Source organism: Bos indicus, chromosome 5 (assembly GCF_029378745.1).
Source record: "Bos indicus isolate NIAB-ARS_2022 breed Sahiwal x Tharparkar chromosome 5, NIAB-ARS_B.indTharparkar_mat_pri_1.0, whole genome shotgun sequence".
Classification (NCBI taxonomy): domain Eukaryota; kingdom Metazoa; phylum Chordata; class Mammalia; order Artiodactyla; family Bovidae; genus Bos; species Bos indicus.
In genome coordinates this window covers 110,157,578-110,179,222 of record NC_091764.1, presented here as the reverse complement: position 1 = coordinate 110,179,222, position 21,645 = coordinate 110,157,578, and the positions used below count along the sequence as shown (strand labels likewise).

General features: G+C 43.3%; 1 protein-coding gene and 1 long non-coding RNA gene across 2 annotated transcripts; both read right to left on the bottom strand.

The window, feature by feature from the left end:
* Positions 1-1,752: 1,752 nt before the first annotated feature.
* LOC139183049 (eukaryotic translation initiation factor 3 subunit L-like) lies at positions 1,753-12,551 on the bottom strand. The gene is made up of 8 exons (XM_070788791.1): positions 12,406-12,551; positions 9,929-9,977; positions 9,035-9,245; positions 7,737-7,816; positions 5,556-5,617; positions 4,358-4,427; positions 4,043-4,160; positions 1,753-1,921 (listed from the first exon to the last, which is right to left on the bottom strand). The coding sequence occupies exons 1-8, from the start codon at positions 12,436-12,438 to the stop codon at positions 1,753-1,755; spliced, it is 792 nt and encodes a 263-aa protein (XP_070644892.1). The 5' UTR covers positions 12,439-12,551.
* A 4,056-nt stretch (positions 12,552-16,607) lies between these two features.
* Positions 16,608-21,380, bottom strand: LOC139183240 (uncharacterized). Its single transcript, XR_011566830.1, has 3 exons — positions 20,802-21,380; positions 17,709-17,828; positions 16,608-16,858 (listed from the first exon to the last, which is right to left on the bottom strand). It is a non-coding gene; the product is annotated as an uncharacterized lncRNA (long non-coding RNA).
* Between the last annotated feature and the right edge of the window lie 265 nt (positions 21,381-21,645).

The following is a 21,645-nucleotide window of genomic DNA, read 5'->3' as shown; positions in this document are numbered from 1 at the left end:
ATGAGATGGCTGGATGGCATCACCGACTCGATGGATGTGAGTCTGAGTGAACTCCGGGAGTTGGTGATGGACAGGGAGGCCTGGCATGCCTCGATTCATGGGGTCGCAAAGATTTGGACACAACTGAGCGACTGAACTGAACTGACTGAAGTCACATCAGTAAAAGTTGGTTGTGCTGGTGTTAGAACTCCTGCTCTGATACTTCTTCCATATTTCTTTTACATTTTATGGATGCCATGGAAACCAACACCCTGAAAAATTTAAGAATGGGGACTTTTAGATTCCCTCTAGGACCTACTCGTATCTTAGTGGTGTTATGAGGATTAATTGAGAATTTGAAAATGCTGTATGAATGTAAGGAATCATTATATATCTGAATTGTAATTTTTGTCCATTTCTCTGATGATAAAAGTATTGCTTTCTATTAGCCTTTAATATAGAGGTAGTGTCATTGTGGAGAAAAAAAGTTTCTCTGTGGGAATTATCAAATTTAAATATGCCATTTGGGAGTGGCCTGTTTTGAAGGAGAATATAAGATTATATGTGTAACCAGCTCACAAAGAGTTTTGTGTAAATCATCTCATTTGATTTTTGCAACAACTTAGGACTGTCAGGACAGAGCTCAACCTTGTTTGTACTTGATAGATCTGAAGCCCAGGGGCTTAACTAACTTGTTCAAGGTCACAAAGTGGCAGAGCCAAGATCTGGCTGCAAAGGCCTTGGAGGATTTGCTACAAAATGTGGCTTTTGCACGAGCTGTGTCACATTTCAGGTTTCTCCTGGTTATATCCTGGCACCTCTCTTTCCTTTTAGATTTTTTTTTTTTTTCCATTTGGCAGTGCTGTGTGCGACACACACATGGGTCCTTAACCACTGGACTGCCAGGAAGTTCCCAGGAAGCCATCACTTTCTGCTTCATCATGGCCATTGCTGGGTTTTTTTGTTTGTTTTTTTAACTGGCACTCTTATTCTCTTCACAGCTCTGAAAAGGCTGAGGGACTCAGCCAATGCCAACGATGTGGAAACAGGTGAGTGTGCAGAGTGAGTCTGGCTCCGTGGTCTGGTCAGGGGAGGAAAAGTCCACATCACCAGTACCTGGGAAGACAGTGCTTGAATTCTGCCAGCTCAGCCCTGGGACCACTGTATCTGTTGTATAACTGCTGTCGTCTTACAGATGACAAGTCTGGTGCAGATGCTTACTCTTCCCACGCTTGCCTGCCACCCTGTCCTTACTGGTGTCAGAGTGTTTATTACCCTGTGAGCCCCCTCATGGCAGGAGCTTTTGTATCCCTGGCACCCAGCCACAGAGTGGGAGTTTTTGGGACCTTGTGGCTAAAAGGAATGAAAATCAATCAACTTGAACCGCCAGGAGAGCCACCATCTGCATAGAGCCCTTCCGCTGCTTCCTGAGGCTTGGTGGTAGTGGGGTTCTCAAACTTAAGTTGACAGAACATCTGAAAGGCAGGGGTGGGCTCCTAGCAGGACACGGCTGTTTTTTTTGTTGTTGTTGTTGTTGCTCTTCATCCTTTACTAGCTGATAGGGCAGTAGCAGCATCAAAGGTACAAGACAAGTTATAGGGAAAAAAAAGATTTAATTTTATCCACTGACTTAATTCATTCTGTGAATCAGGGAAAAGTGGTATATTGGTTTTCTGTAACTGCTGTAACAAATAACCACAGATATAGTTGTGTAAAACAGCACCAGTTTGTCATCATACAACTATGAAGGTTGGAAGTCCAGCTTAGGTCTCATCAGGCTGAACTCAGAGTGTCAGTGGGGCTGTATTTCTTGCCGAAGGCTCCAGGAAGAATTTGTTTCCCTGCCTTTCCCAGCTCCTGAGGCTGCCCACGTTCCTTGGCTCGTAGTCCTCTCCCTTCATCTTCAGAGTCAGCGATAGGAGACTGAGTCCGCACACTGGTTCTACCAATGGGAAAAGGTTCTCTGATGTTACTCATGTGTTAGATTGGGCCTGCAAAATCCAGGATAATCTAGCTGCTGCTGCTACGAAGTCGCTTCAGTCGTGTCTGACTCTGTGCGACCCCATAGACGGCAGCCCACCAGGCTCCCCCGTCCCTGGGATTCTCCAGGCAAGAACACTGGAGTGGGTTGCCATTTCCTTCTCCGATGCGTGAAAGTGAAAAGTGAAAGTGAAAAGTGAAAAGTGAAAGTGAAGTCACTCAGTCGTGTCCGACTCTTCTTGACCCCATGGACTGCAGCTGACCAGGCTCCTCCGTCCATGGGATTTTCCAGGCAAGAGTACCGGAGTGGGGTGCCATTGCCTTCTCCAGTAATCTAGCTAGAGGTTGCTAACCTTAATCCTGTCTGTGAGGTCCCTTTTGCTATGTAAGGTAGCCTATCCATAAATTCTGGCTATTTAGCCATAGGCATCTTTGGGTGTTGTGATTCTGCCGTATCTCACGTGGCCATCATTCTATTGTGAGAGTGCGATGCTGTGGTCAACAGATAAAATATAAGTGTGGATAAAGGGCCATGGATAGGAGAGCAGGCATGAAGAGGAGGTTGTTCCCCTCAGGGAGCTGGGCCTTGAGTGGGTCCCTTATCCCTGGCAGAGCATAGTGAGCAGGCCTAGAAACTGGAGGGCTTTTCAGCGCTCTCCAATTTCATCTCTTCCATGAACTTTAATATTGTGGAATATTTGGGTGGTAACCTATATGGCTTTTCAAGGAAAAATGATATATTCTCTTTTTAATACCTCTAGTGTATGGCCAGAGAATATTCTAATTATACTTCCCTTCCACAGAAAGTCTAGTTTACCTTTTTAAATTTTTTTTAATTTTATTTTATTTTTAGTTTACCTTTTTTAAATAGGTTTACTTTCTCTCTCTTTTAAATCGAAGCATAGTTGAAGTACAATATTATATAAGTTACAAGTGTACAGTATAGTGATTCACAATTTTTACAGGTTATACTTCATTTATAGTTGTTACAAAATATTGGCTATATTCCCCCTGTTGTATAATATATCCCTGTAGCTTGTTTTATACCTAATAGTTTGCCCCTAATAGTTACTTCCCCACCGCTATATTGCCTCCCCTCTTCCCAGTGGTAACCACTGGTTTGTTCTCTATGCCTGTGAGTTTATGTCTAGCTTATCTTTTCTTTTTCACAACAGTAAAAGATGTTTATCAGCTTTCACAATCATTAGCCAGTGTCTAGCTTATCTTGAATCAGGTGTCCACATGGTAGTTTCATTATTTTGGTGGAAATGCTGTAATTTTCCATTCAGAGTCTGTGACACACCCATCAGACTCTTGCAGGACTCTGATAGCAAAACTGGCTGTACTTGAGCTTTTTCACTCCTTTTTACTGTATGGTTAGCATTCTGTTTTCTTGCTTCATGTTTGTTGGGTCTTTGGTATAGGTTAGCAATTATAGTGGGTGTAAAATTTCTGCCCTCCTATGGTTAAATTATACGTACCTTTCTGTGAATTCATAATCATTTGAAAGATTTTTTTTTTTTGGCTGCACCAGGTCTTAGTTGCAGCATGGGGGCCCTTTAGCTGCAGGATCTTGTAGCTATGGCATGTTAACTCTTGGCTGCAGCATATGAAATCTAGTTCCCTGACCAGGGAGCGAACCTGGGCACCCTATGTTGGGAGCTCAGAGTCTTAGCCACTAAACTGCCAGGAAAGTCCCATTGAAAAGATTTTAAATGTGAAAATGATATATGCATTTAAAATCTTTTAAAAATTAGAAAAATATACAAGAAAAACATTTTAAATGTCAGCAAAGGAGCTAATCTTTGTTAATATTTTGGTGAATATCCTTCCTGTCCTTTTTCCTGTACAGAGGAATTTTCTTGATGAGCTTGTAGACTGTGCTGTATACACAATTTTACAGCATTTACACAATTTTACACATTTAAAGCATTTACTGCTTAATGCTTTATGTATCATAAACCTTTCCCATAGTCTTCATAACCATTTGTTCTTTTTCAAAACAGAAGTGCCATCTTTCCTATTTATAGAATAAATACATAGCTGTACAATTTGTGTAAAGCTTGTAAAAAGCAGAAATTACCTTGTAATTCCATTCCCCAGCTGAAACCACAGCTGACCAGCTACCTGGTAGATGAACTCATCGATGATGTCCCAGAGCCACTGGTTGGGGAGTTCAAGGGGAGCAGGACCATCAGCATCTGTGCAGAAGACCACAGAAAAGTCAGACTGAAGTCAATGACTACACCCATTCAGAAAGGTTGCAGAACACAATTTTTAATTTCTCTCTTAAAAGGACTATGAATCTCAAGACCTCCCCTCTTCCCACCTGCATGTTAAAATCCTGTTAAAAAGAGATGAAGACAAATATTAGGTTTCATCATAACCTCAGACTCACTAAGAATGTAGTTGAAGAGATTGCAGTAGTTGTAATACGATTCAAACCTCTGCTCCAAGGAGGGTCCTCCCTGTAAAGAAAGCAGAAGACAGGAGGACACATTTAACCTAACGGACTCTATTCACGGCCTGCCACTGAGAGCTGAAGACAAATACAGCTGACCTTTGTAAACATGCAGGTCAGGGGTGCCAACCCTCCGGTCAAAAATCTATGTATAACACAGAGTCGGCCCTCCATACACTTGGTTTTTCCATTATCTGCAGAGTCAACTCTGTAGTATATTTACTGAAAATATCTGCATGTAAGTGGACCCACACAGTTCCAACTTATGTTGTTCAAGGGTCAAACATACATGAGAACTGATGTCTGCTCCCCGCTTCTTAGCATGTAAAGAGCACTCCAGTGATAGGGAAGACAGTAAGTGCTACAGCAGTTCAAAGCGATCCTGAGTATCTGACCCTAAGGGCCAACTTTTATGCCAAAAACCTTAACTGACCTTTAGACACCAGGTACGCACATCTGGCAAGCAGAGGAGCAAGGGGAACGTGCTTCAGGAAAAACAGGACTAACAGAGGCAAAGAGATGTGTATGGTGCTTGAAGGCTGGGGAGTAAGGCAGACAATGCTACAGTGGGCTTCAATGGGCCAGAAGTGCAGAGGTCTTTTAGGGCCAAACAAGAATTAAGCCAGGGGTTCAGCAAATGCACCATCACCTGTTTTGGTAAATAAAAAGCTCACCTGGAACACAGCTATGTGTACTCACTGTCCATGGCTACTACAGAGGTGAACAGAGTGTGAAAGAGGCCCAGAATACTTACTAACTACCTCTGTACATAGAAGGCTGCTGACCCCGGAGCTAGACTGCATGCTGCTGGTAAATGAGAACCACTGAAGATGTCTGAGCTGGGGAACAACATGATGAACGGTGTATTTTTGATAGACTAGAAAGAACACTGCCTTGGAGTCTTAGTCCCACAGCTTACTAACCATGGGGTCTGACAAGGTATTTAATCTGTCTGAAAAATGAGATTATGAAGGTAAAGTGCCTAATACAGTAAATGCTCTTCCAGTGAAACTACCACCTGCCCAAGCCCAGTCAAGGAGAACTATTCGAGGTGGAGAAATTAAACTAGCAATTGTGTTTCAGGGTCAAAAATGGCACAGAGTTTAAAAACTGCCAGCAACATTTAGATACTCACACTGACTTTGGCATATATGTGCCTGTAGTATAATTCTTTGTATAAAATCAGGAAGACAGCATCTGAAAGAGATGGCAGAGGGGTGCTTTAGGAATCCACTGAACAACTAGTCAGTTTTAGCTCTTGGTGGGAAGTAACAGGGTAAATGTGATTTCAGAGATTAAACAACATCAAACATCTAACACTCACACTCCAAGAATACATGCAACGAGAAAATTCATTTCCCATTTTACTCTTTCAAATTCATCTTAACCTCATTCAGGCCCATATCCCTTCACCGTTTAGTTATTGCTGCCATCCAGTTGCTTAACCAGGACATAATAATAGCTCCTAGGAAGATAACGTGACATTTAACTATTGAAATTGCACGTGCAAGGGGATCTTTGACTTAGACATCCTATTTTAAGGAATTTATCCTATTGATACGATGCAACCACAAAAAAGAGAGATGTGCGGAAGCTCTTCAGATACTGATGCTGTGCAGAGTTCACATACAGGTCTGAGACTATTATCCTTAGGCCTGCTAGTAAAGCTGCTCCTTGACCAGCATCTGGGAACCCAGGTTTCAGAAGGGTTCCCACTAACCTGATAGGGTTGGTGTCCTTAAACTGTTTGTGCAAACAACATGTTTTATACTGAATACCTGCTTTCCTTCTGAGAGTCTGGAATTTCAGTACATGTTGAGTTTGTAATGAGCTGCTATGGTAGACAACTATGGTCACACATGGTATCACAACTCCTTGCTCAAGGAATGAAGTACAATCCATGTGACTCCACTGGAGAGGAATGTTAGAATCTCAAACTGAGGTTCTCTCAAACTGATACTCAGATACAACACAATCTCTAACAAAATCCAAGCTGATCCCAAAACTGACAAGCTGATCCTAAAATTAATATGGAAATTCAAGGGACACAGAAGACCCAAAGCAATTTTGAAAAACAACAAAGTTGGAGGACTTATACTTCCCAATTTCAAAACTGTCCAAAGCCACAATCATTAAGACAGTGTGGCTGGTACAGTCATAAAAGATCAATGGAATCAAGATGAGAGTCCAAAAATAAACCTTACATGATCACTAATTTCCAAAAAGGTTGTCAGGGCAATTTAACGGAAAAAAAGTCTTCCCAAAAACTGGTACTGGAACAACTGGGTATCCACATGCAAAAGAATGAGGTTGGCTCTTCCTACTTTCAGTTCAGTTCAGTTCGGTCGCTCAGTCGTGTTCAACTCTGCGACCCCATGAATTGCAGCACGCCAGGCCTCCTTGTCCATCACCAACTCCCGGAGTTCATGCAAACTCATGTCCATCGAGTCGGTGATGCCATCCAGCCATCTCATCCTCTGTCGTCCTCTTTTCCTCTGGCCCCCAATCCCTCCTGGCATCAGGGTCTTTTCCAACGAGTCAACTCTTCGAATGAGGTGGCCAAAGTACTGGAGTTTCAGCTTTAGCATCGGTCCTTCCAATGAACACCCAGGACCAATCTCCTTTAGAATGGACTGGTTGGATCTCCTTGCAGTCCAAGGGACTCTCAAGAGTCTTCTCCAACACCACAGTTCAAAAGCATCAATTCTTTGGCGCTCAGCTTTCTTCACAGTCCAACTCTCACATCCATACATGACTACTAGAAAAACCATAGCCTTGACTAGACGGACCTTTGTTGGCAAAATAATGTCTCTGCTTTTGAATATGCTATCTAGGTTGGTCATAACTTTCCTTACAAGGAGTAAGCGTCTTTTAATTTCATGGCTGCAATCACCATCTGCAGTGATTTTGGAGCCCCAAAAAATAAAGTCTGACACTGTTTCCACTGTTTCCCCATCTATTTCCCACGAAGTGATGGGACCAGATGCCATGATCTTAATACTTTACACCATATATAAAAGACTCCATCAGAAAGTGAAATGTGAGGAGGTCAGAAAGCCCACTCTGGAGCAACTGTAATGACCCCAAAAATTACACAGGGAAAAAGAAATCAGTAAGACAAAAATCTCACTTTCAGCATTCACCACATATGAAAAATCTGTCCTCTTTTCATTTATTCAGCTTTCATTCAACAAGTCACATCTACTATGCACCAAACTCTGGGGAAATAAAATGAAGAACAAAACAGATACAGACCATTCTGAACTTTCTAATGACTTCCAATCATAGGATCCCATCCAGCACCTAGGACACCTACCGTTGCCAACCTGCGGAGCAATGGTTTCAGCCTCAGGCCAAGGTGTATTCTTGAAGAATCTTTCAGTCAACTTGGTCCAGCTGAAAACCAAACAGAAATACTCTGTAAGTCCAAAACAGGAAGGGTCTGAACAGAAAGGATCTGTTTTAGAGATCTGTCACATTTTATAGATAAGTACCCAAGCTCAGTAAAGGGAAGAAGTCACAGAACCAGAGCCAGGGCCACAGCCTCCAACTCTGTAACTTTCCTCAACCCAACTCTGTACCCCAACCTTTCTTAATACAGTGAAACATTTCTTTTACATCAATTAGGCAACCACCAAGCTCTTCAAGATCATCTCCTGCTCTTGTATCATGAACTCTGGAGCTGTATTTCGCTGCTCACTGTTCCCTGACTTGAGAACTACCTTTCAGACACCCCCACACACCTCCCTCAGCTTCCCCTCTTTCCACTTCCAAGAGTGCTCTTCTTCAAACATGGCAGCAACAGTATTTGCTGCAGTTTGATGCCGCAACAGCCCTAGAGCATCCAACCCAAACACTGATGCCCAAGATGCTTCACAACCCTATTTCCTCCTGAAGTCTTTGCGGACTATTCAGCTCTGACTGACCTGTCTCACTTCTAAAGCCCTTTACACAAGGGCAGTGCCCTCAAAACTAGGATGCAATCAGGAATTCCCTGGTGGTCCAGTGGTTATGACTCGACACTTTCACTGCCATGGCCTGGGTTTGATCCCTGGTCAGGGAACTAAGATCCCACAAGTCACACGGCATGAACAAAGTGGGGAGAAGGATGACTAAGACAAAAAAACTGAGAAGCAACCACTCAAGAGCTCTGTTCATCCTATTATGCATTGAGAAGTTGTACAGCACAATTTAGAAATTAGGCTCTGGTGACAGACTGTGCAGGTTCAAAACTCAGAACATCCACTATGTGACTTGATCCTTCTGTGCTTTGTTTACTCAACTATAAAATGAGGAAAACAATGGTACCTACTTCACAAGGTTGCTGTGAAGAGTACATGAGTAAATACAAGAAAAGCACTCATGACACTGTCTAATTTATACTGATCATATATGTAATTACTATTATAATTAATACTGATGGTATTATTTTAGGCCTTGTACAAGTTCTGGATATAGAGTCCAATAAAATAATGTCTGTAACCCCCAAAGAATCACAGAAAACCCTAGCGCACTCTCTTTACAGAATCATGATTAAATATCACCCCCTTCTACAGACTGCATTACTCAGCCAGTCTCACCCAGTAGGAGATTATTTCAGCCAATGGCCCATACCTGTTCTCATAGATGTCCTGAATCTCATACACCTTCTGGTCAATGACATCGCTGGAGACACGACTGGCCTGTAGCTCATACACCTTCTGGTCAATTAAGTCTGAGACAGTTTTGTGGAAGTACTGGATGAAGTTTTTGATCACTTCAGGGATCACTTGATAGGTTTGCTGTTCATACTGACGTTCATAAGCCAGATCCTGCTTTGGATCTCCTAGAGATTGGATATGATAAACACTTCAAATTCGTATGCATGACATAACAAGAGGGCAAGGTCACTCGTGAAACTAAACTCATGTCTATAAAACTAGGTGTAATGCCTTTTTAAACACTCTCCATGTCACTCCCAATCCCCACTGGTCTCTTTCTTCACATTTTCCACTAGTCATTTTCTTATTAAAGTAATTTATTTGCTTACTGATTCCCCCACCAGAATCTAAAGTCTATGACAGCAAGAACCTTATTTGTCTTGTACCCAGGTCTACCCTCAGAACTTGGGATGGTTATCGGGAAGGGGGTGGAACTGTGGTTAAGAGGAAGTAAGCAGTAGGCACTTAGTATTTTTTAAATAAATAACCAACTGCCATTCTCTATCAATATGACAGTGCAAGCAACTAAACTTTAATTTTTCACAAGATTTTCTTCTTCAGGTAATAGCCTAACAAGGAAAACCACAGCCAGGACAACCATCCTTCCTTTGTAAGACTCTGAGGTGGACCATGAAAAAAGCCTGGTTTAATAGGCTCTGTACCACCCTTTGGCTGAGAGCTAATAACTGACTCCAAACCTGGATCATCAACACCTAGTTTTAAACAGGTGCCCGTCAAGGCAGCTGTGAGACATTCAAAAAGGTGCCAATCCTCAGAAGCACCCAGCTAGCCAAACCCGTAGACTCACCTGTGTGCATATCATAGTCGCCGGGATAAGCATAGGGATCATAAGCAGCCTATTAACAAAAGAGACACAAATAAACAGTCACCAGTCTGTGAATCCAACATGCTCGTTCTAGGTTCCTAAAGACACAAAGGCAAGTAAGACAGAAGCAGAAAATATTAAAAAGAGGTGGCAAAAATACACAGAAGAACTGTACAAAAAAGATCTTCGTGACCCAGATAACCACGATGGTGTGATCACCCACCTAGAGCAAGACATCCTGGAATGCAAAGTCAACTGGGCCTTAGGAAGGATCACTAGGAACAAAGCTAGTGGAGGTGATGGAATTTCAGTTGAGCTATTTCAAATCCTAAAAGATGATGCTGTGAAAGTGCTGAACTCAATATGCCAGGAAATTTGGAAAACTCAGCAGTGGCCACAGGACTGGAAAAGGTCAATCTTCATTCCAATCCCAAAGAAAGGCAATGCAGAAGAATGCTCAAACTACCGCACAATTGCACTCATCTCACACACTAGAAAAGTAATGATCAAAATTTTCCAAGCCAGGCTTCAACAGTATGTGAACCATGAAGATGTCCAAGCTGGATTTAGAAAAGGCAGAGAAACCAGATATCAGATTGCCAACATCCACTGGATCATCGAAAAAGCAAGAGAATTTTAGAAAAACATCTACTTATCCTTTATTGACTACGCCAAAGCCTTTGACTGCATGGATCGCAACAAACTGTGGAAAATTCTGAAAGAGATGGGACTACCAGACCACCTTACCTGTCTCCTGAGAAATCAGTATGCAGTCAAGAAGCAACAGTTAGAACTGGACATGGAACAACAGACTGGTTCCAAATAGGAAAAGGAGTACATCAAGGCTGTATATTGTCACCTTGCTTATTTAACTTATATGCAAAGTACATCATGTGAAATGCCAGGCTGGATGAAGCACAAGCTGGAATCAAGATTGCCAGGAGAAATATCAATAACCTCACATATGCAGATGACACCACCCTTATGGCAGAAAGTGAAGAGGAACTCAAAAGCCTCTTGATGAAAGTGAAAGAGGAGAGTGAAAAAGTTGGCTTAAAGCTAAACATTCAGAATACAAAGATCATGGCCTCTAGTCCCATCACTTCATGGCAAATAGATGGGGAAACAATGGAAACATTGACAGACTTTTATTTTTTTGAGCTCCAAAATCACTGCAGATGGTGACTGCAGCCATGAAATTAAAAGACACTTGGAAGAAAAGCTATGACCAGCCTAGACAGCATATTAAAAAGCAGAGACATTACTTTGCCAACAAAGGTCCGTCTAGTTAAAGCTATGGTTTTTCCAGTAGTCATGTGTGGATATGAGTGTTGGACTATAAAGAAAGCTGAGCCCAGAAGAATTGATGCTTTCAAACCCTGGTGTTGGAGAAGACTCTTGAAGGTCCCTTGGACTTCAAGGAGGTCAAACCAGTCCATCCTAAAGGAAATCAGTCCTGAAAATTCATTGGCAGGACTGACGCTGAAGCTCCAATATTTTGGCCACCTGATGCGAAAAACTGACTCACTGGAAAAAAATCAGGATGCTGGCAAAGACTGATGACAGGAGAACGGGACGACGGAGGATGAGACAGTTGGATGGCATCACGGACTCGAGGGACATGAGTTTGAGCAAGCTCCTGGAGCTGGTGATGGACAAGGAGGCCTAGCGTGCTGCAGTCCATGGGGTCGCAGAGTCGGACACGACTGAGAGGCTGAACTGAACTGCTAAGCCACTTCAGTCGTGTCTGACTCTGTGCGACCCCATAGACAGCAGCCCACGAGGCTCCGCGGTCCCTGGGATTCTCCAGGCAAGAATAGTGGAGTGGGTTGCCATTTCCTTCTCCAATGCAGCAAAGTGAAAAGTGAAAGTGAAGTCGCTCAGTCGTGTCCGACTCTTAGCGACCCCACGGACTGCAGCCCACCAGGCTCCTCTATCCATGGAATTTTCCAGGCAAGGGTACTGGAGTGGGGTGCCATTGCCTTCTCCGTGAACTGAACTGAAAAGACACAAAGACGAACAAGACACAGTCCCTGCTTTTGAGCGACTCATGTGCCTGTGAGAAAAGGGAGAATAAATAGGCAATGACAATACCTCGTTACGGCTGCAATACGGAAGAGCAAAGCACAAGAGACTATGGGAATCAGCGCGGTTTGACGGAACTGAGCCCAAATCATAAGAAATCAGAGTTCAGTTACAGAAACACAGAACCCTTTATCTCCAGCCTCGGACCCCGGGCTTGAAAAGGAGAGAACGAGGGGACCGGACACACGAGGTGGGCGGCCGAGACCCGGCTGATCTGGAGTCCAGAGCTGTGAGTGGCAGTAGCATGAGTACGCGCACGCGGCGAGGCCGGCGGGGCCTCCCAGAGACGCGCAGACACCATTTCCTCTTGGGGGTCAGTATCCCAAAAGCCCTGCCCCTGTGGCGGAGACCGGCACACGTCAAGGACAAGTTACCTCAGACTCGTAATCATCAGCGGGGTACGACATGGCTGCGGCGGCCGCGAGCCCAGCCTGGAGAGAGCAGAAAACTCAGGCTTCTCCTCTGTCTGGGCGCCGGAAGTCCAACCTCCCTGGAGGCCGCCGGGAAACCGGAAGCTTTTCTGGGGCCGCCGGCAAGCTGAGGTAGCCATGTTGGGAAGGGCGCAAGTAAACACCATTATCTTCCTTCTTCAAATAGAGGCTCTACAAGGAAGGCGATTCTACAGTACTTGCAAAATTTTATAAATAATAACGTTAAGTATCTCAGGGTAATAAAGAATGGGCAAAGTAAGAGAAACCAGAAGTAATCCCTCTCAAAGGATGGTTGACCACTCCCTCGGCCGTCCTCTCGCGAGATGGGTCACTTGGCTATGGGGGCCTGAATATGGATTTAGGTGCTAGAGGTTTGCCTGAGGCGAAAAAAAGGTCTTCAAATGTTCTGCTCTCCAAAGTCTAAACTTACCGAGTGTAAAAATGGAGGTTTAGTCCAATTCGGTGCGAAGGTATTGAGAAAAGCCCCCCGCCCCCCAACTTTGGACATTAATGTTGGAGCAGGCCAAGATGAAGCCAGCTGTGGGGGGAGGAAGAAGTCCTAGGACCCACCCTCGCCTACAGCACTGCACGCTGGGAGGGGTGCTCACAACCGGGCGTTTGAATGAGTTCGAGTCCTGATCAAACCCTAGAGTTAGGGACAGGGTTATAAAACAGACCAACACAAACCGGTGTGTGGGTGAAGAGCCTTAGTTTAGCCATTAAAACAGTAGTGCCTCGCCCCATCTCCTTGTGCGTTCTTGCTTTGCGTCGTCGGTTACCAAAAGGTGATACCATCATGGAACTAAGCTTAAGCTTAAAGGGCCCGTCGAGTCCCCGGAACTCTTCGTTGGCTTAAGGAGGGTACCCAGCACCGTGCTCACATAGTCATATGGTTTTGAAAATTTTTTAAGAGTAATGTTTTTATTGCAGTCGGTTAGAACTTCTTTCTATTCCGATCTATCCTCCCATCACATTTCCCCTTGTGTCTAGTGGCGTTTGGGATTCAGCTAGAGGAAATCTTTTTGGGAACGTTTGAGCTTAATAGGATATGTTTATGTGATACTCTTCTGTGAATAGTTAGTGTTGACCCTCCGTGTGTAACGTACACCTACCACCCGCTGTGATGACTGCGGGTCCTCAATGAAATAAGTATTTAAGGGTAATCTGGTCATAGCAGTGCTGTGGTCCACAGCGTGTGTCCCCTTAGTCGGGTTTGTGCTTTGTCTTCATGTCTCATTAAATGGTGTTTTTCCCCCCATAGCAGTAAGTTTGAATTAGTGTATCACTATGCAGTTACAAGGCTATGGTTTTTCCTGTGGTCATGTATGGATGCGAGAGTTGGACTGTGAAGAAGGCTGAGCGCCGAAGAATTGATGCTTTTGAACTGTGGTGTTGGAGAAGACTCTCGAGAGTCCCTTGGACTGCAAGGAGATCCAACCAGTCCATTCTGAAGGAGATGAGCCCTGGGATTTCTTTGGAAGGAATGATGCTAAAGCTGAAACTCCAGTACTTTGGCCACCTCATGTGAAGAGTTGACTCATTGGAAAAGACTCTGATGCTGGGAGGGATTGGGGGCAGGAGGAGAAGGGGATGACAGAGGATGAGATGGCTGGATGGCATCACTGACTCGATGGACATGAGTCTGAGTGCACTCCGGGAGTTGGTGATAGACAGGGAGGCCTGGCGTGCTGCGATTCATGGGATCACAAAGAGTCGGACACGACTGGGCGACTGATCTGATCTGATCTGATGCAGTTACAGGAGAAGGCAGTGGCAACCCACTCCAGTACTCTTGCCTGGAAAATCCCGTGGACAGAGGAGTCTGGTAGGCTGCAGTCCATGGGGTCGCACAGAGTCGGACACGACTGAAGTGACTTAGCAGCAGCAGCAGGGCAACTAGAAAGCTTCAAATTTCCCAAAACCTTAGTTAGTATATGACAAAAATTTGATACAGGTTGCCCTCAACTTTGATAACTCTCAAAATGTTCATGACATTCAGTTCAGTTCAGGTCAGTCGCTCAGTCGTGTCCGACTCTTTGCGACCCCATGAATTGCGGCATGCCAGGCCTCCCTGTCCAACACCAACTCCCGGAGTTCACTCAAACTCATGTCCATCGAGTCGGTGTTGCCATCCAGCCACCTCATCCTCTGTTGTCCCCTTCTCCTCCTGCCTCCAATCCCTCCCAGAATCAGGGTCTTTTCCAGTGAGTCAACTCTTCGCATGAGGTGGCCAAAGTATTGGAGTTTCAGCTTCAGCATCAGTCCTTCCAATGAACACCCAGGACTGATCTCCTTTAGGATGGACTGGTTGGATCTCCTTGCAGTCCAAGGGACTCTCAAGAGTCTTCTCCAACACCACAGCTCAAAAGCATCAATTCTTTGGCGCTCAGCCTTCTTCACAGTCCAAGTCTCACATCCGTACATGACGACTGGAAAAACCATAGCCTTGACTAGATGGACCTTTGTTGGCAAGGTAATATCTCTGCCTTTCAATATGCTATCTAAGTTGGTCATAACTTTCCTTCCAAGGAGTAAGTGTCTTTTAATTGCATGGCTGCAGTCACCATCTGCAGTGATTTTGGAGCCCAGAAAAATAAAGTCTGACACTGTTTCTACTGTTTCCCCATCTATTTGCCATGAAGTGATGGGACCGGATGCCATAATCTTAGTTTTCTGAATGTTGAGCTTTAAGCCAACCTTTCACTCTCCTCTTTCACTTTCATCAAGAGGCTTTTTAGTTCCTCTTCACTTTCTGCCATAAGGGTGGTTTCATCTGCATATCTGAGGTTATTGATACTTCTCCCGGCAATCTTGATTCCAGCTTATGCTTCTTCCAGCCCAGCATTTTCTCATGATGTACTCTGCATATAAGTTAAATAAGCAGGGTGATAATATACAGCCTTGATGTACTCCTTTTCCTTTTTGGAACCAGTCTGTTTTTCCATGTTCAGTTCTAACTGTTGCTTCCTGACCTGCATACAGGTTTCTCAAGAGGCAGGTCAGGTGGTGTGGTATTCCCATCTCTTTCAGAATTTTCCACAGTTTATTGTGATCCACAGTCAAAGGCTTTGACGTAGTCAATAAAGCAGAAATAGATGTTTTTCTGGAACTCTCTTGCTTTTTCCATGATCCAGCAGATGTTGGCAATTTGATCTCTCCTTTTCTAAAACCATCTTGAACACCTGGAAGTTCATGGTTCATGTACTGCTGAAGCCTGGCTTGGAGAATTTTGAGCATTACTTTACTAGTGTGTGAGATGAGTGCAATTGTGCGGTAGTTTGAGCATTCTTTGGCATTACCTTTCTTTGGGATTGGAATGAAAACTGACCTTTTCTAGGTCAGTTCATGACATTACTAAAAAAGAACTGCGAGGTCTGAAGGAACTTTTCTAAATTAAAAAATTTTGCTTTGATATGCTGGAGGAAAAACTAAATTGTCTTTCCATTAAAATTGTGGAAAATGATACAAAATTGTTATATAAAGAAGAGATCAAAGTCAAGCCTTTCAAAAGAAAAAATAAAGGTGTTTAAGAAAATTAGGGCTTCATTTCTGGATTTCATAATGTTTGTGTTGTTAGCTTTTTAAAATTACAAATTGTAATTGCAAGATTTCTCCCACAATTTTCGTTGTGATCCTTCGTTCTAAATAAATAAATCTCTTTCCTCTCTCGTTTTTGGTTTGTTATTTTCTGTTGTTTATTCCTTGTGTAATTTGAATCTGCCTTGTAATGCAGGGAACATGGGTTCCATCCCTGATGGGAACTAAGATCCCACATGCCACAACTTATGGAGCCCAGGTGCCCCCTAAACTAGAATCCACGCACCCAAATGATGATCCCACATGCCACAATTAAGATCCAAGGAAGACAATTTTTTTAGAAAAGAAAGAAACCCAACTTTGACCTGAGAGTAGCTGGGCCCCCATTGTAGACTATGTAATGTCTGATCACGGAGTGTTTGATTTTGCAAGGCTCCCTTGTTAATGGAAAACCAGTACTTCAAAGGGAAAGAAACTGGGGGCAGAAAAAAGCTCCTGGAATAATTTTACCTGAGAGAGTTACTGAGAGAATTTAGCAGTTGAAAAGCTAGCCTGTTTCTCTTGATCTTTTGCTTGGGATTTGAAGCAAGAAATTCTGATGCAGAAAAGCCATTAGTTATATTTAATAGTCATCCTGGGCTCTTCAGCTCTGTTCATGTCAAGCCCCACTTCCCAAGAATCTTGAGTTTGTTTGTAGTTGATGTATTATCTTGTTTGTTTCACTCTCCTGAAATGATCTCAGAAGCCTCTGCTCACTGCCCTTTGGGGCAGTAGTATGTAGGCCTTGAGAGACAAGTAGCTGAGTCTTCATAAATCAGAAGCAGAAGTATCTTTAGGGATCATCTGGTACAGGAGTTCACTAGATTGGAAAAAAAAAAAAAAAAACAAGTAGGAGGCTGTTTCCGAATGTATGTTAAATTGTAGCCTTCTTTGATAGAGACTATTGAAGACTGTTTTTCTTGCCTGCAAATAAATATTTACCTACTTTTCTGAAAAGGGCCTGTCCTTCTTTTCTACAATCTAAAATAGCAATTCTCAAATTGTTACAAATATAATTGTCGTGCTCATATATATATTTCTGTGTCATGCTACATATCTTGATTGAGGTGATAGTCACCTGAGTGTATACATTTATCAGAAATCAGTGGCCTTGTGTTAAAACGTGGAAATTTCTTGTATATACTTTAAACCTCAGTTCAGTTCAGTCGCTCAGTCGTGTCCGAATCTTTGTGACCCCATGAATTGCGGCACGCCAGGCATCCCTGTCCATCACCAACTCTCGGAGTTCACTCAGACTCACGTCCATCGAGTCAGTGATGCCATCCAGCCATCTCATCGTCTGTTGTCCCCTTCTCCTCCTGCCCTCAATCCCTCCCAGCATCAGAGTCTTTTCCAATGAGTCAACTCTTCACATGAGTAAATTTCACTTAAAAATTATAAGTAAAATTAACAACAAATGACTAATGAAAAATCTTTGGAACTTCTACAGTAGGTAAAAGATTAATACCACTAAGAGATTAAAAACATAATTCTCATACCAATAAAGAGTGAGCTTAGTTATTCATTAATGAAGGAAACAGCAGTATGACAGACATGGCCTGAAAAGAATTTGAGAATAGTTGATGGGCAAAGAAAGTGTCAGACACAACCGGGCACACATGCACTAGAATGGGCAAAGAAATGCTGAAATATGATTGCTAGGGACTTACTTGGTGGTCCAGTGGTTAACAATCCACCTTCCAAAGCAGAGGACATGGGTTCAATCCCTGGTCAGGGAACTAAGATCCCACATCTGCAACTGGAGAAACTTGCATGCCACAACGAAGATCCTGTGCAGCCAAAAAATAGAAAGAAAGAAATATGACTGCTAAATTAGATCCAAATCTGTGTCTTACCCTCCAGAGTAACAAAACCATAACTCTGGTGTTACGTTCTTTACTGGATATACAAAAATCACTGTACCTTATCAGTTTCCTACAAGCTAACCTCTAACTTTACAGAGTTATAAAAAAACATCTCTGAGTCCTTGTCAATTGTTAGTCAAAGTTAAATTTCCCCAGAAAGTCAGATGTCCCTTATGTAGGTTTATTAGAAATTCTCTAGAATGGCATAAAGAAGTCACACTATCACTGTACATCATGCTTTACATACTAAATAATTTTCCTCCACGCTAGTTTTTATTATTCCACATTTGATGGAGACAAGTGATATTTAAATTTCCTCTTAGCTCCATTAAAAAAAAAATCACAGGTATGAGGACAAACGGTAACTGCCTTTAGGCCTCAAATGGAGGTAACAGAGAGTGGTGGGGACTGTGGCAAACAGAATACCATGCCCCATCTAAAGGGGAAAGTTGCTATGCAGCTCCAGCCAACCATTGCCATGTGGGAGAGTTGGTCGTGTATTGCTATACTGTCTTATTTTTTAAAGAATCTGGAAATAAAAAGTTTTATGGGAAAGATCTAAATTTTTTAATGTTGGAAACCAGTTCAAATTGTGTAGGCCAACAGGATGAAGGAATGAATGAAGGGAAAGCCAAGCCATCCTGAGCCAGTGTCAATATCTGACCTAGAACAATACTTTTGATGTGAAGACTGAAGCCCAAAGAAAGGAAACACTCGTCCCCAAATTATGAAGTGAGTCTTGGCAGAGTAGGTCTTAGAACACAAGCCCTTGGATTCCCAACCAGAAGCTTTTCCCACTTGACAACATTAGAGGTACTTTCTTTGTCTCCCATTAAGTGCTCCATGTTCTATTTGCTAACTGACCAAACATAATGACTTGCATATGAATGCTTGCAGCACCCTTAGATCAAGTTCATGCCAGTGTGATATGCCCACAATTGCATAGGATTTGCACTGGCATCACCAACTCGATGGACACGAGTTTGAGCAGGCTCTGGAAGTTGGTGATGGACAGGGAGTCAGACACAACTGAGCAGCTGAACTGAACTGACCTGCATCCTAAACTTCTTTATAAGAACAACTATCATACTTTGAGCAATAACCATCACACTCTGTACTGCTGCTACTGCTGCTGCTAAGTCGCTTCAGTCGTGTCCGACTCTGTGCAACCCCATAGACGGCAGCCCACCAGGCTCCCCCGTCCCTGGGATTCTCCAGGCAAGGACACTGGAGTGGGTTGCCATTTCCTTCTCCAATGCGTGAAAGGAAAAGTGAAAGTGAAGTTGCTCAGTCATGTCCGACTCTGTGTGACCCCATGGACTGCAGCCTACCAGGCCCCTCCATCCATGGGATTTTCCAGGCAAGAGTACTGGAGTGAGTTGCCATTGCCTTCTCCACTAGGTTCTTTTATCTTTGGCTTTGATCACTGGTTTGGGAAGATCATTGAAACAGGAAATGGCAACCCACTCCAGTACTCTTGCCTGGAAAATTTCATGGGCCTCTAGAGCAGCCTGGTGGGCTACAGCACATGGGGTCCCAAAGAGTTGGACATGACTGAGTGAGCATGCACTAACATGATATAGGGACTACTCTTACTTTTGTGGCTAAGGAAATTGATGATACGAAAAGGAAAGTCACTTGCTCAGAGCCATAAAACTACATATTTATGGTCCAATGTTGATGGTCTTAACCACTGGGACATGCTATCTTTACTCATGCATTCATTCATTCAACCAGTAAGTTAGTCAAATAGTTACAGTATACTGGCTCCAGTTGCTGAGCCAGGCATTATGAGGGAATACAATTTCATAGTCCCAAGTTCCGCTCTAAAACTCATCTGGGTTAGGCTAACTGGGTCCACATCCAACCCACATCCCATTCTTCCAATCCCAAATAACAAGTGGATCTTGCAACACACAAAGGGTTGGGCTATGCACTTCAACAAAGCTGACTTAAAATTTAGAAGTAACAGCAACCTCTAAAGTTTAGGGATCCTGTTTAAATTAAAAGATTTCTGACAACGCAAACATCTTAGGAGACCAGATGGCTTGAAGACCAGATCCACTAGTAGGACATGAAGAGAATTGTGCTTTAGACAACAAGTAAACCTTGATTCTTCAAAGAGAGACTGGAGGGATGAAGATTATTTTGGAGGTTATTACATGGAAAAAGTTGAGGAATGAGTAATAAAGTTAATTCAGGGTACACTCGGCAGAATTGAGGTATAAACACCCAGAAGTCACTTACATTCTCTGGACGCAGGTTTCCAGTGGGCTCTTTATTAAAGAGAGCAGTGTGATGGAAAGAGAGGATTTTCTATGTTCATATCCCAGTTCTCCAACTTTCTAGTCTCATACCCTGGTTGATTCATATGACATTTCAAGACTACAGTTTCCTATTCTGCTAAGTCAGTATAATAATATCTACCTGCTAAGGCTCTTGTGAAGGAGAACTAAATGGCATCATATATATTAAGCACTTGGTAAATAGTACCCATTCAATGTTTCTTTCTAGATACAAATGAACTTGGCATATGCCCTTCTCCTGCATGGGGCAGAGGAGAAGAATAACAATAATAAATATTTTTCTCCATATGTTACAATGATAAACTTTATAGCGGTGTTCTGAGAACACTGCAAAATCTGAAAGTGCTTTTCAACTGTCAGAAAAAGATTACATTTTCACTGCGCTGAATAACAAGGAACAACTTTTGCCAGGACAGTCTTCCTCTCAAGAGAGCTGGGCATCCGTGAACAAGTCCGTTATCTCTCTGGTTTCAGCCCCTCGTCTATGAAGTAGCGGTGATCCTCTTTGCTCACTTTACAGAAGTGCATGTGGGATTCAGGGTTGTGAAAATTCTTACAAAGCAGGGTACCTGGGAGAGGTTGCTAAGCTCACCGTTAGCGGTTTGCGGAACACTTCCTTGTTTCCGGCTCTGACTTCTCCATCCGACGTGAGCCTCTCGGAGCGTAGTCTGATTCTGTGTCCAGGACTTAGCACAGAGAATTTGCTGGCTCAGTGATTGGCTCTCAGACTCAAATGTTGATCACTCTCGTGTAATGATGTTGAGTTACAGTGTTAGTAGCTCAGTCGTGTCCGACTCTTCGTGACCCTATGGACTGGACTCCCCGCCAGACTCCTCTGTCCATGGGGTTTTCCAGGCAAGAATATTGGAGTGGGTTGCCATTTCCTTCTCCAGGGGAGCTTCCCGATCCAGGGATCGAACCCGGGTCTCCTACATAGCAGGCATATTCTTTAACGTCTGAGCCTCAGGAAAGTCCTTGAATTACAGAATTCATTTTTTTGTAAATTAGTGATCAACGCCAGGGTTACGGAGAGAACGAACGGAATTTATCGCCTTTAAAAGCTATTACTACACAGTTCGTGTTGCTAGCCCCACATTTTAACGTATTCTCATTTCCTACTTAACACTGTGTATTTTTAGGAAGTTTTTTTTTTTTTTTTTTACGTTCATTGATTTAAACATTTTCTTCCTCTCCTTTCCCCGCCCCCCCTGGATTCTTCACTTTCCTTTGTGATTGGCTGCACATCATCTTAACGTGATTGGCTAGGGCATCTGCCCGTTATCTTTCCCTTGTTCCGATAGGAGAAATAAGAAAAAAAAGTGTCTTAAACTCAGCTATTTTATTGGCTCCGGTAGGGAAGTAAGGCGAGGGGATTGAGCAGCTCAAATTTGCGATTGGTCCTTATACCCATCAGTCATACTGCCGGAAACGAGGTC